Source organism: Rhinoraja longicauda, chromosome 2 (genome assembly GCF_053455715.1).
Source record: "Rhinoraja longicauda isolate Sanriku21f chromosome 2, sRhiLon1.1, whole genome shotgun sequence".
In the NCBI taxonomy this organism is placed as follows: domain Eukaryota; kingdom Metazoa; phylum Chordata; class Chondrichthyes; order Rajiformes; family Arhynchobatidae; genus Rhinoraja; species Rhinoraja longicauda.
In genome coordinates, this window is record NC_135954.1 from 66,478,583 (window position 1) to 66,491,685 (window position 13,103).

Here is a 13,103-nt window from a genome sequence, read left to right on the forward strand (position 1 = left end):
TATTAAGTGACAGGAGCAGAATTAGGCCATTCGCCCCATCAAGTCTACTCTGTCATTCAATCATAGCTGATTTATCTTTCCCTCCTAACCCCATTCTCCTGCCTTCTCCCCATAACCCTTGACACCGGACTAATCAAGAATCTAACGATCTCTACCTTCTGTAAATGGGTGGCCATGGTTGTAAATGCCCACTTCTAGAAGAAACATCTACTCAGCATCTGTTGCATCTGCCCCCTCCCAGAAACCTCAATGTTTCCATAAGATCAATTCTCTTTCTTCTATCCTGCAATGAATATAAATCCAACCTGCTCAAACTTTAAAAAAAAGTAAATTCCTTCATACCAAAAATCACCATTTACATGTATCCCTCCCAGTCACAGAACATCTTGATGTGGATATATTACTGTTTCTTCTTTTTCCAGTGTGTTTAAAAACGTGGATATCCTAACTTAAGAAAACTTTGCCAGCACATTTATCACAAAGACTCCATTGACATTTTCTCTGGAACAATTACGAATGGGCATTCGACATTGGCCTACTCAAAGGCATTCCTGACTAGTGAACATATTTAGAAAAAACTTTCCTACTTGATTGTTTAGATTTGGTGTGGTAAAACCACACTACTGGGCGATGTTCTTTCATTGATAAAGGAACATGGTGTAAATTCACTTTAGTTATTTTTCTCCTTAATTGCCATGAAGGTGCATGGTGTTTTTATCCCCGAACTTACTCCAATGGAAACCTTGCATTAAGATTATTTTAGGAGTATTCCTGTGGAATGTCCAGGCAAAAACATGTTAAATTTGGTCTACGCGCATTGAATTTTATATTGATTGTATTTCACACATTGAAAAACTAATCAGCAGGTAGCGGTTACACAACAAAACTGAAAGACTGAGAGGTACAATATTATAACAGTGAGCAGTTGAAGTGAAAGGAGTAAATTGTTCTCTTGTAACAGCTAATTTGTCCTATATCTAAATGGGTACGATTTTCCAAATTCAAACATATTAAAAGTAATGCACATTTAATTTACTATAATGTGCTGGAATCACAATTTGACTAGTTATTTTTACAAATTCATTATAGTTGCAAATAATGTCAGTATATCAATAATAATCTGACAGAATCTGGACTCTGTGCTCTTCTCGGTACCAAAGAAATTGTACATGTTGTTGCTTCTGGAATGTGAATATGATGGGGAGGTCAGTTCCTGTGATGGACCCGGCCTAACACTTTTTGCAGCCTTTTTTTGTTCTTCACTCAGAATTTGTTCAAAAATAGCTGCATAAGGAATTTCCTATCGAGCCAGATAAAATACTTTTCCTCAATATATTTTTGAAATACGTTTTAAATATTTATCACTTATTCATTAACCACATTTGAATGCCTGAAATAAATGCAACTATTTTTCCATTGAAAGTTGCAGCTGTAACTTTACCCATAACTTTGAGTCAAGGTGCTGATGTGTTGTCCTGCCTTTACTCTAGGCCTTTGTCATTTTCTGCGGTCTTGGCATCAACAATACTATAATGTACAATGAAGTGAAGAAATCCTGGGCAAAACAATCGGTGGCTCTTGATGTCAGTATGTTTTAATATTTTAGAATGTTTTAAACTGTTGTGGAAAATATTGGACAATAGATAAATAAAGGTTATAATGTTTAGTGCCTCATATGTGCATTTTGTAAATCACGTGGATATTCTGAGAGAACTTAGAAGGGGACAAGGAGCCACGTTCCTCACCTTTCACCTGTGTTAATTTCCTGAGACACCAACTCTTTGATAGTTCCCGAGCATTGCCTGCTATTCACTCAATATCCTAGCTTAACTCTACCTTGCCATTCCTATCCAGACTCTTTTTCTCAGCCTTTGAGCAAATTTATGTATTAATCTATTGAACTGAACCTAATGCTTCAGTAACATCAACAAAACTGATAGACTTGGCTTGAGCGAGCACTGGCAACAACGCATCTTTTACCAGTTCAAAGAGCTCAATGCCTTTTGCATCCCTTTTGAACAGTCATAATTCCACCAAGGCATGTCTCCCTATCCCCCACTGATTCTGTTCCATATATTTGGTGGTGAACCTTCACCAGAACCATGCAATTCTTACTTGCTGCAGCTTTACAGACCCATTAACGCAAAACACACAATAAGTATACAATAATCAATAATGCAATAAATTAATAATCATTAATGCTGGGTAACCAGATCATAATCGTACAAAAAACTGAAGTCCGCAGTGTGACCAAAACAAAGTCCATTGCAGATCATAGTTGCTGAAATAGTGCTGAGTGTTGTGCAATATTCAAGAGTCTGATAGCTACTGGGAAGTAGCCGTTCTTGAACCTGGTAGACTTTGCAGCTCCTGCACCTTCTTCCCAATGGTAGCAACAAGATGGGACCAGAGGGGTGTGGATCTTTGATGATATTAGCTCCCTTTTTAAGACAGCACCTCCTGTAGTTCCCTTTGATGATGGGGAGGTCAGTTCCTGTGATGGACCCGGCCTAACACTTTTTGCAGCCTTTTTTTGTTCTTGGGAATTCAAGTTACTGAGTCGGGCCGTGACTTAACAACTTCTTTCCCACTGCGATCTGCCTCAAATCACCTCTTTCACACCCTCTCGTAGAGGTGCTGCCAAATACTTTTAGCTTATTTGGTTATTCCATTATTGTAAATATTCCATTCCATTCCATTAATATTTTTTCCACTATTCAGTCCACACCACAATATTGCACCATTCTGCTGTTTTGCACTTGTTGTTGTATTTGTCATACTGTGCACATACTGTTTAGTCTGTGAGCTTCATGTAAGCAAAAGGAATTTAATTGCACCCTGGTGAATGTAACAATGAACTAAACAGAAGCTAAATTTAAAGCTCACACAGAAATGGAGGGGTTGAACAACCAGTTCATTCTATTTTGCGAATATAAGGGCAACAGATAGATCCATGAAAAATGCTTAAAGAAGGTTTATTTTATTTCAGGAGCTGAATGGTGCAATTTAAAAAGAAATCATTCTCAGAGCATGGCAGTCACTGGCATGTTGACCAATTATTGACCATTGCACATTGCTCTGCAGTAACTTACTGAGTCAATTCAGATGTTAATTGCCATCACATTATCTTGGGTGTGGATCGAATTTTAGAGCAGTTGCACAATAATGGATTTCCTTCAAGAAATACTGCTGAAACACTTGGGTTTTCAGGATATGTTGTTGGTTGCATTCATGTATTACAGGTTTATTTCTACATTTTTTAACTGTTGTAATCTTCAGATTACTCTGGTTGGGTTTGTATCTGGGTAAATATCTCCGGTCTATTGATTGACAGACAATTAAAATTGATGATAGAGTTAGTTGCAGTTAGTTATGTCATATGGATCCGGATCTTTGATTAAGATTTTAATTATAAATTCTCAGGAATTCTAGGAAATTGGATCAGGTGAAAGGTTACAGGAAGTTGGCTGATCTGCCCTTAGACCCATTCCCTGCCTATTACAACGATTGCTACCTGAACACCTCATGTGTTGAGCCTAATTGCGTATTTTATCAAGTATTTTGAGTCATTAATTTATTCCACAAATATACCGCTTCTCAAATTTTACACATTAATATAATTGCAGTTCAACGAGCTGTTCCCACATCATGCTGTGATGCATCCCAATAAAATGTTTTCTATGGCACATCTGTAAACGTTGGAGAGAGTTGTTGGGGACATGCCAAACCTGAACCTTCTAAGGAAGTAGAGGTGTTGATGAGCTTTCTTGGCCATTGCTTCAATATGAGTGATCCAGGAGAAGTTGCTGGTGATATTTACTCCTAGGAATTTAAAGCTTTGAACCATCACTACTTCGGCACCGTCAATGGCAACCGCCAATGGCAATTCACTTCCTGAAGTAAATCACTACCTCTTCATCTTGCTAACATTGAGAGAAAGGTTGTTGCCTTGACACCAGGTCACGAGGTTCTCAATCTCCTTCCTGTACACCCTCTCATCATTATTTGATATCCAGCCCACAATAGTGGTGTCGTCTGCAAATCTGTGAATTGAATTGGATTTGTACACGGCTGCACAGTCGTGGGTGTATAAGGAGTAAAGGGGGCTGAGAATGCATCCTTGTGGAGCACCAGTGTTGAGGTTTATTGTAGAAGTCACTGCCAGTCTGAGCGAAGGACAAGTCTGCGAGGCAAGACGTGGCGCTGAGGCTAAGCCGAAGAGACCGACATCAGGCAGAGCCGTGGTAGTAGGGGACTCCATCGTGAGAGGTATGGACAGGGGTTTCTGCGGCAACAAGCGGGATTCAAGAATGGTGTGTTGCCTTCCTGGTGCCAGGATTCAGGATGTCACGGACCGAGTGCAGAGCATCCTCAAGGGTGAAGGTGAGCAGCCGGAAGTGGTAATGCATGTCGGCACAAACAACGTTGGGAAGTAGAGGAAAGATATTCTGCAGCGTGAGTTTAGAGAGCTCGGAAGGCTGAAAAGCAGGACCTCCAGGGTGGTTATCTCCGGTTTGACAATAGACAATAGACAATAGACAATAGACAATAGGTGCAGGAGTAGGCCATTCAGCCCTTCGAGCCAGCACCGCCTTTCAATGCGATCATGGCTGATCACTCTCAATCAGTACCCCGTTCCTGCCTTCTCCCCATACCCCCTCACTCCGCTATCCTTAAGAGCTCTATCCAGCTCTCTCTTGAAAGCATCCAACGAACTGGCCTCCACTGCCTTCTGAGGCAGAGAATTCCACACCTTCACCACCCTCTGACTGAAAAAGTTCTTCCTCATCTCCGTTCTAAATGGCCTACCCCTTATTCTTAAACTGTGGCCCCTTGTTCTGGACTCCCCCAACATTGGGAACATGTTATCTGCCTCTAATGTGTCCAATCCCCTAATTATCTTATATGTTTCAATAAGATCCCCCCTCATCCTTCTAAATTCCAGTGTATACAAGCCCAATCGCTCCAGCCTTTCAACATACGACAGTCCCGCCATTCCGGGAATTAACCTAGTGAACCTACGTTGCACGCCCTCCATAGCAAGAATTTGCTTCCAGTTCCTCTTGCTAGTGAGGGCAGGAACAGGGAGATAGGGGATCTGAATGTGTGGCTGAGGAGCTGGTGCAAGGGGCAGGGATTGAGATTCTTAGACCACTGGAATCTGTTTTGGGGTAGGGGTGAATTGTACAAAAGGGACGGGTTGCACCTCAATAGGCGGGGGACCAGCATTCTGGCAGGCAGGTTTGCCATTGCTACATGGCTGGTTTTAAACTAAATAGTGGGGGGGGGGGGGGGGGGGGTGTCAAATGGGACACACAAGGATGTAGTTAAAGGGAAAGAGAGTATAGGAAAAGTTAAGAAATACACCAGAATTAACAGGGTAGAAAGCTCACGAAGGGAAAGGAGAGTATGGCCAAGTGTAATAGGAACCAATGTAAAAGGTGAGATGAGTAATGGATTAAAAGTATTATATATGAATGCGAAAAGTATAAGAAGTAAAGTGGGTGAGCTGGAGACTCAGTCAGAGATTAGTAGATATGAAATTGTGGGGATTACAGAGACGTGGCTGCAGGAAGATCAGGTCTGGGAACTGAATATTCAGGGTTATACATCCTATAGAAAGGACAGGCAGGTGGGCAGAGAAGGTGGGGGTAGCTCTTTTGGTGAGGGATGCAATTCAGTCCCTTGCGAGGGGTGACATTGGGACTGACGATGTAGAGTCACTGTGGATAGAGTTGAGGAATTGTAAAGGTAAGAAGCCACAAATGGAAGTTATCTACAGACCCCCAAACAGTAGCCTGGATATAGGGTGTAAGTTGCAGCAGGAGTTAGTACTGGCATGTAACAAAGGTAATGCCACTGTGGTTATGGGAGATTTCAATATGCAGGTAGACGGGGAAAATCAGGTTGGTTCTGGACCCCAAGAAAGGGAGTTTGTAGAGTGCCTCCAACAGCTTGTACTGGAGCCTACCAGAGAGAAGGCAATTCTGTATTTAGTGTTGTCCAATGAACCAGATTTAATAAGGGAACACAAAGTAAATGGACCGCTTGGAGGTAGTGACCATAATATGATTAGTTTTAATCTGCAATTTGAGAGGGCGAAGGTTAAATCAGAAATGTCAGTGTTGCAGTTGAACAAAGGGGACTATGAAGGCATAAGAGAGGAGCTGGCCAAGGTCGAATGGAAAAGGATCCTAGCAGGAATGACAGTGGAACAGCAATGGCAGGAATTTCTGGGCATAATCCAGAAGATGCAGGATCATTTCATTCCAAAGAGGAAGAAACATTCCAAGGGGAGTAAGAGGCAACCGTGGCTGACAAGGGAGGTTAGGGATGGAATAAAATTTAAAAAAAAGATGTATAACATAGCAAAGAGTAGCGGAAAGCCAAGGGGTTGGGCAACTTTCAAAGGACAACAGAAGGTAACAAAAAGGACAATACGGGCTGAAAAGATGAAGTACGAAGGGAAGCTGGCCAAGAATATAAAGAAGGACAGTAAAAGCTTCTTTAGGTATGTTAAGAGAAAAAGATTAGTAAAGACAAAAGTGGGTTCCTTGAAGGCAGAAACGGGTGAAATTATTATGGATAACAAGGAAATGGCAGAAGAGTTGAACAGGTATTTCGGATCTGTCTTCACTAAGGTAAACACAAACAATCTCCCAGATGTACTTGAGGACAGAAGATTTAGGGAGACAGAGGAACTGAAAGAAATTTGCATTAGATGAGAAATAGTATTGGGTAGACTGATAGGACTGAAGGCTGATAAATCCCCAGGGCCTGATGGTCTGCATCCCAGGGTACTCAAGGAGGTGGCTCCAGAAACCGTGGACGCATAGGTGATCCTTTTTCCAATGGAGAGTAGCTAATGTTATCCTACTTTTCAAGAAAGGAGCGAGAGAGAAAATGGGGAATTATAGACCAGTTAGCCTGACATCGGTGGTGGGGAAGATGCTGGAGTCAATTATTAAAGAGGTAATAACGGCGCATTTGGATAGCAGTAAAAGGATTGGTCCAAGTCAGCATGGATTTATGAAGGGGAAATCCTGCTTGACTAATCTTCTGGAAATTTTTGAGGATGTGTCAAGTAAAATGGATGAAGGAGAGTCAGTGGATGTAGTGTATCTAAACTTTCAGAAAGCCTTTGATAAAGTCCCACACTGGAGAGTGGTGAGCAAAATTCGAGCACATGGTATTGGGGATAATATATTGACATGGATAGAGAATTTGTTAGCAGACAGGAAGCCAAGAGTAGGAATAAACGGGTCCTTTTCAGAATGGCAGGCAGTGGAGATTGGAGTGCCACAAGTCTCGGTGCTGGGGCCACAACTATTTACAATATATATTAATGATTTGGATGAATTAGAAGTAACACTAGCAAGTTTACAGATGACACAAAGCTGGGTGGCTGTTTGAACTGCAAAGAGGATGTTAGGAGGTTGCAGGGTAACTTGGACAGGTTGAGTGAGTGGGCAGATGCATGGCAGATGCAGTACAATGTAGATAAATGTGAGGTTATCCACTTTGGCGGCAAAAACAAGGAGACATTATCTGAATGGTGTCAGATTAGGTGAAGGGGAAGTGCAATGAGACCTGGGTGTCCTTGTATACCAGTCACTGAAAGTAAGCGTGCAGGTACAGCAGGCAGTGAAGAAAGATAATGGCATGTTGGCCTTCATAACGAGAGGTCCTTCTGCAGTTGTATAGGTTCCTAGTGATACCACATCTGGAGTATTGTGTGCAGTTTTGGTCTCCTAATTTGAGGAAGAACGGCCTTACTATTGAGGCAGTGCAGCGTAGGTTCACGAGGTTAATCCCCGGGATGGCGGGACTGTCATATGAGGAAAGATTGGAAAGACTGTGCTTGAATTCACTGGAGTGTAGAAGGATGAGAGGGGATCTTATAGAGACATATAAAATTATTAAAGGACTGGACAAGCTAGATACAGGAGAAATGTTCCCAATGTTGGTAGAGTCCAGAATCAGGGGCCTAAGAATAAAGGGGAGGCTATTAAAACTGAGGTGAGAAGAAACTTTTTACCCAGACAGTTGTGAAATTGTGGAATTCTCTGCCACAGAAGGCAGTGGAGGCCAATTCACTGGATGAATTTAAAAGAGTTCGATAGAGCTCTATAGGGTGGAATCAAGGAATAAGGGGAGAAGGCAGGGTCAGGTTCCTGATTGTGGATGATCAGCCATGATCACAATGAATGGTGGTGCTGGTTCGAAGGGCCAAATGGCCTCCTCCTGCACCTATTTTCTATGTTTCTATGTTTCTAGGATGATTTGTCCCCTACCCTCAATGATTGGGGTCTGTTAGTCAGGAAGTCGAGGATTCAGTTGCCGATCATGCAGAAGGTCCAGCAGAACCACTATTAAGGCATGCATGACATCCAGCAACAAAAGGCAGCCTTTATCTCTCTAGTCATCCGAACATGCTCCAGTAATCCAACTATAGTCTTCATCCTTGTTGAATGAAATTAGATTGCTTAGGTATCTGATTGCAAAGGTGACTAATTGCAGATTGTGACACAGTCCCACAGCGGAAGCATTAATTGCAGATTTTGCTGCACTGTCATGAGTCACACATGTTCTGAACGCAATTTGGATCACCCCGTATAATATGCATGGAATCATGCAAATAGAAGTTTTATTTTGTGCTGTGTATTATTAGGTTGCAATTACATTTTCCAGTTATTTGTGCAAGAATTCAATTACTTAGCACTTTAAAAAGTTCTACAACTTGATTAAATTTTTGCACCTTTTATCTAGCCTCTCAGTTGGGAAAGATTGGTTTCCATTGCTCAATGTAATTGTGTCGCAGCAGATATTATCGTTTGAGTGGCTAGAAAATTGAAATCATCATGAAGCCGATTTAAAAATTATATCCTCTGTATTGTTGATAGGGAAGAAATTCAGCCAGGCCTTTTTACATTAAAAAATGTTTACACAGAAAATACTTAATTCTGTTGACATTGCATGGATTTGAATCCTGAAGACTGTCGTGTATTAAAACCGCTAAACGTGCTCTCAAAAAGTGGCATTCCTTGGTGCCATCTGCGATAATACTAGGATTCTGACAAATATTTCCCACTCACCCTAGTACAAACTACTCCCAGGAGATTAAATGGTGTACTCAGTAAAACAAATCCTTTAATCTTTGTTTCTTTACTGACCTTTATATCGCAGTGAAGGAACTGCATTGCTCATTAAAATTTTACTAAGCTATTAATTACCAAAACCTAATGCTATGTCACCATGAACGCAGAAGTTGACCATTCCAAATCTCTCCAGGATCGCTAGCTTCCATCCCTGTTTCTGTAAATCTTATCTACCTTTGATCATACTGCCTGTATCTTGCCTTCATAACTAAGCCTTACCCAATTCCAGAAACCTCCTGTTGCCTTACATATCCCTAGCATATGCCACCTCCCTGACTCAGACCCTTTTTACATCTCCCTCTACATTTATCAATGTTTCTTGGTTGATCCTTGACTTTCTAAACAAACTCTGGAACTTCCAAGACCCACCACCTTGCTCTGCTCCATTTAAAGCTGTTGTTCGAATTCAAAACTTTTCACATTTAATGGCTCATTCTCTCCACTCCAGAGAGCCAGCGGACCATGAGGAGATACATAGAGTGCACTCTTGGTCTCCTTAATTTCAGATTTTAATGTCTGCTACATTCTGAAGGCACGTCCAGAACACCCAGACAAATCTGGATATTTTGTCCCTAACTATTGCCTATTCCACAACTTTTTCATCATGAGGATTTAATCCTTACCTGAAGGACCCCAGCAGAATGAGGAAGTGAAGGAGGTTGAAGAGGCAGGGACAGTGGAGGTGAATGTTAGCAGATGAGGACCTTCTATGGGAGACCTTCAGTGAGCATATTCCTCAGAAATGTCTCCTCATCATGCAGGCAGGGTGTTATTAACTGGGATACTGATGATTTATAAGAGTCTCAACAACATAGGTACCATGATGCAGGTACTCCTGTCAAATATCAATTTGAGGTGCAACAGGTTACCTATACTTGCATATCAGAACCATGACCAAGGTCTGCACTGATGTGATGATTGGACCAGTTGATCCCAACATGTGCCAGCTAAAAACTTACCATTTATCAGTTGACCATGGAACAGTAAAACTGTGGAAGTGATGTCATCCCTTCCTTGCCTTGATAATTAGCTTCTGTGTGAAGGAGGCATGAAGTGGCCATGTTTCTGAGTTGATCAAAGTCAGTAAGGAGAGGTCTATCAACAGCACCTGGCTTTGTGAAAACATTTCAGTCCCGAGAGGAGTAATTTATTGCAAACAGCAGGCCTCACTTCGACTTTGTTCCTATATTAGAAAGACATAAAACTAAAGCATCTGGAAATGGGCTAGCTACACAAGCACCTGGTAAACACTCACCAGTCCCTGCCACATTGGCCCACCTGATCAGTCCAGGCAAACTATATGACGTAAACCTATCCAGTAAATTGAGCTTTTGCAGACCATAAGGTAGTGTGTATTCCCTCAGAAATCAGTGTGGACTCCTCAACATTTGAAGGTGATCCAATTGGACATACCTACAAATGCATAATTGGAGCCCCTGTTATTGTTTACTTGTTTGTTTTAGTGTATGTATGTGTGTGTATGTATATATTTTAAAAAGTACAATATGTATATCTAGAAGGTATTTATTTACAAAATGCTGGAGTAACTCAGCAGGTCAGGCAGCATCTCGGGAGAGAAGGAATGGGCGATCTATATATATATATATATATAATATATATATAATATAATATATATATCTATATGTATATACAGTGCCCTCCATAATGTTTGGGACAAAGACCCATCATTTATTTATTTGCTTCTGTACTCCCCAATTTGAGATTTGCAATAGAAAAAAATCATATGTGGTTAAAGTGCACATTGTCAGATTTCTATAAAGGCCATTTTTATACATTTTGGTTTCACCATGTAGAAATTACAGCAGTGTTTATACATAGTCCCTCCATTTCATGGCACCATAATGTTTGGGACACAGCGATGTCATGTAAATGAAAGTAGTCTTGTTTAGTATTTTGTTGCATATCCTTTGCATGGAAAGACTGCTTGAAGTCTGCGATTCATGGACATCACCAGTTGCTGGGTGTCTTCTCTGGTGATGCTCTGCCAGGCCTGTATTGCAGCCAACTTTAGCTTATGCTTGTTTTGGGGGCTAGTACCCTTCAGTTTTTTCTTCAGCATATAAAAGGCATGCTCAATTGGGTTCAGATTGGGTGATTGACTTGGCCAATCAAGAATTGACCATTTCTAAGCCTTGAAAAACTCCTTTGTTGCTTTAGCAGTATGTTTGGGATCATTGTCTTGCTGTAGAATGAACTGCCAGCCAATGAGTTTTGAGGCATTTGTTTGAACTTGAGCAGATAGGATGTGTCTATACGCTTCAGAATTCATTATGCTACTGCCATCAGCAGTTGTATCATCAATGAAGATAAGTGAGCCAGTACCTTCAGCAGCCATACATGCCCTGGCCATAACACCCCCACCACCGTGTTTCACAGATGACGTGGTATACTTTGGATCTTGGGCAGTTCCTTCTCTCCTCCATACTTTGGTCTTCCCATCACTATGATATAAGTTAATCTTTGTCTCATCTGCCCACAAGATATTTTTCCAGAACTGTGGTTGCTCTTTTAAGTACTTCTTGGCAAACTGTAACCCGGCCATCCTATTTTTGCGGCTAACCAGTGGTTTGTAACTTGCAGTGTAACCTCTGTATTTCTGTTCGTGAAGTCTTCTGCGGACAGTGGTCATTGACAAATCCACACCTGACTCCTGAAGAGTGTTTCTGATCTGTCAGACAGGTGTTTGGGAATTTTTCTTTATTATAGAGAGAATTCTTCTATCAGCTGTGGAGGTCTTCCTTGGCCTGCCAGTCCCTTTGCGATTAGTAAGCTCACCAGTGCTCTCTTTCTTCTTAATGATGTTCCAAACAGTTGATTTTGGTAAGCCTAAGATTTGGCTGATGTCTCTAACAGTTTTATTCTTGTTTCTCAGTCTCATAATGGCTTCTTTGACTTTCATTGGCACAACTTTGGTCCTCATGTTGATAAACAGCAATAAAAGTTTCCAAATGTGATGGAAAGACTGGAGGAAAGGCTAGGTGCTGAGAGCTCTCTTCTACCTGCATTAAGGAGGCAATTAAACACACCTGAGCAATTACAAACACCTGTGAAGCCATGTGTCCCAAACATTATGGTGCCCTGAAATAGGGGGACTATGTTTTAACACAGCTGTAATTTCTACATGGTGAAACCAAAATGTATAAAAATGGCCTTTAATAAAATCTGCCAATGTGCACTTTAACTACATGTGATTTTTTCTATTACAAATCTCAAATTGTGGAGTACAGAGCCAAATAAATAAATATGGAGGGCACTGTATATATATATATATATGTGTATATATACATATATACATACATATATATATATATATATATATATGTGTGTGTGTATATATGTATATATGTGTATCTCTCTCCGTTAAGAAAATAGTCTACTTCCTACTACCAAAATGCATGACCACAGTTTGCTACACTGTTACATCTGGCACTTCTAAGCCCACTCTCCCAACCTTTCCAAGTCCCTCTGCAGAGTCCCTCCTTTCTCTACAATACCTGCCCCTCCACCTATCTTCGTATCATCCGCAAACCTGGCCACAAAGCTTTCAATTCCCTCATCAAAATCATTGATATACAACGTGAAGATTAGCAGCCCCAGCATCGACCACTGCGGAACACCGCTCGTCGCTGGCAGCCAGACAGAAAAAAAACTTTATTCTCACTCTTTGCCTTCTGCCATTCTGTCAACTTTCTCTGCTTGCTAGCATCTTCCCTCTCATATCATGGATTCTCATCTTCTTTAACAGCCTCATGTGTGGCACCTTATCAACGGCCTTCTGAAAATTCAGGTAAACAACATCCACTGACTCTCCTTTATCTGTCCTCAAATTTACTTCCTCAAAGAATTCAAACAAGTTTGTCAGACAAGATCTCCCATTCACAAACCCATGCTGACTTCGAACTATTTTATCATGTGCTTCTAAGA

The 13,103-nt window shown here is 41.1% G+C and overlaps 1 protein-coding gene across 1 annotated transcript in view; it reads left to right on the plus strand.

Annotated features, from left to right (window-relative positions):
• The window catches only part of pde11al (phosphodiesterase 11a, like), a 211,372-nt gene that overhangs the window by 114,021 nt on the left and 84,248 nt on the right, over positions 1-13,103 (plus strand). Inside the window, exon 9 of the mRNA XM_078428263.1 lies at positions 1,491-1,583. Coding sequence (XP_078284389.1) covers positions 1,491-1,583 — 93 coding nt within the window. The remainder of the gene's footprint in view (positions 1-1,490; positions 1,584-13,103) is intronic.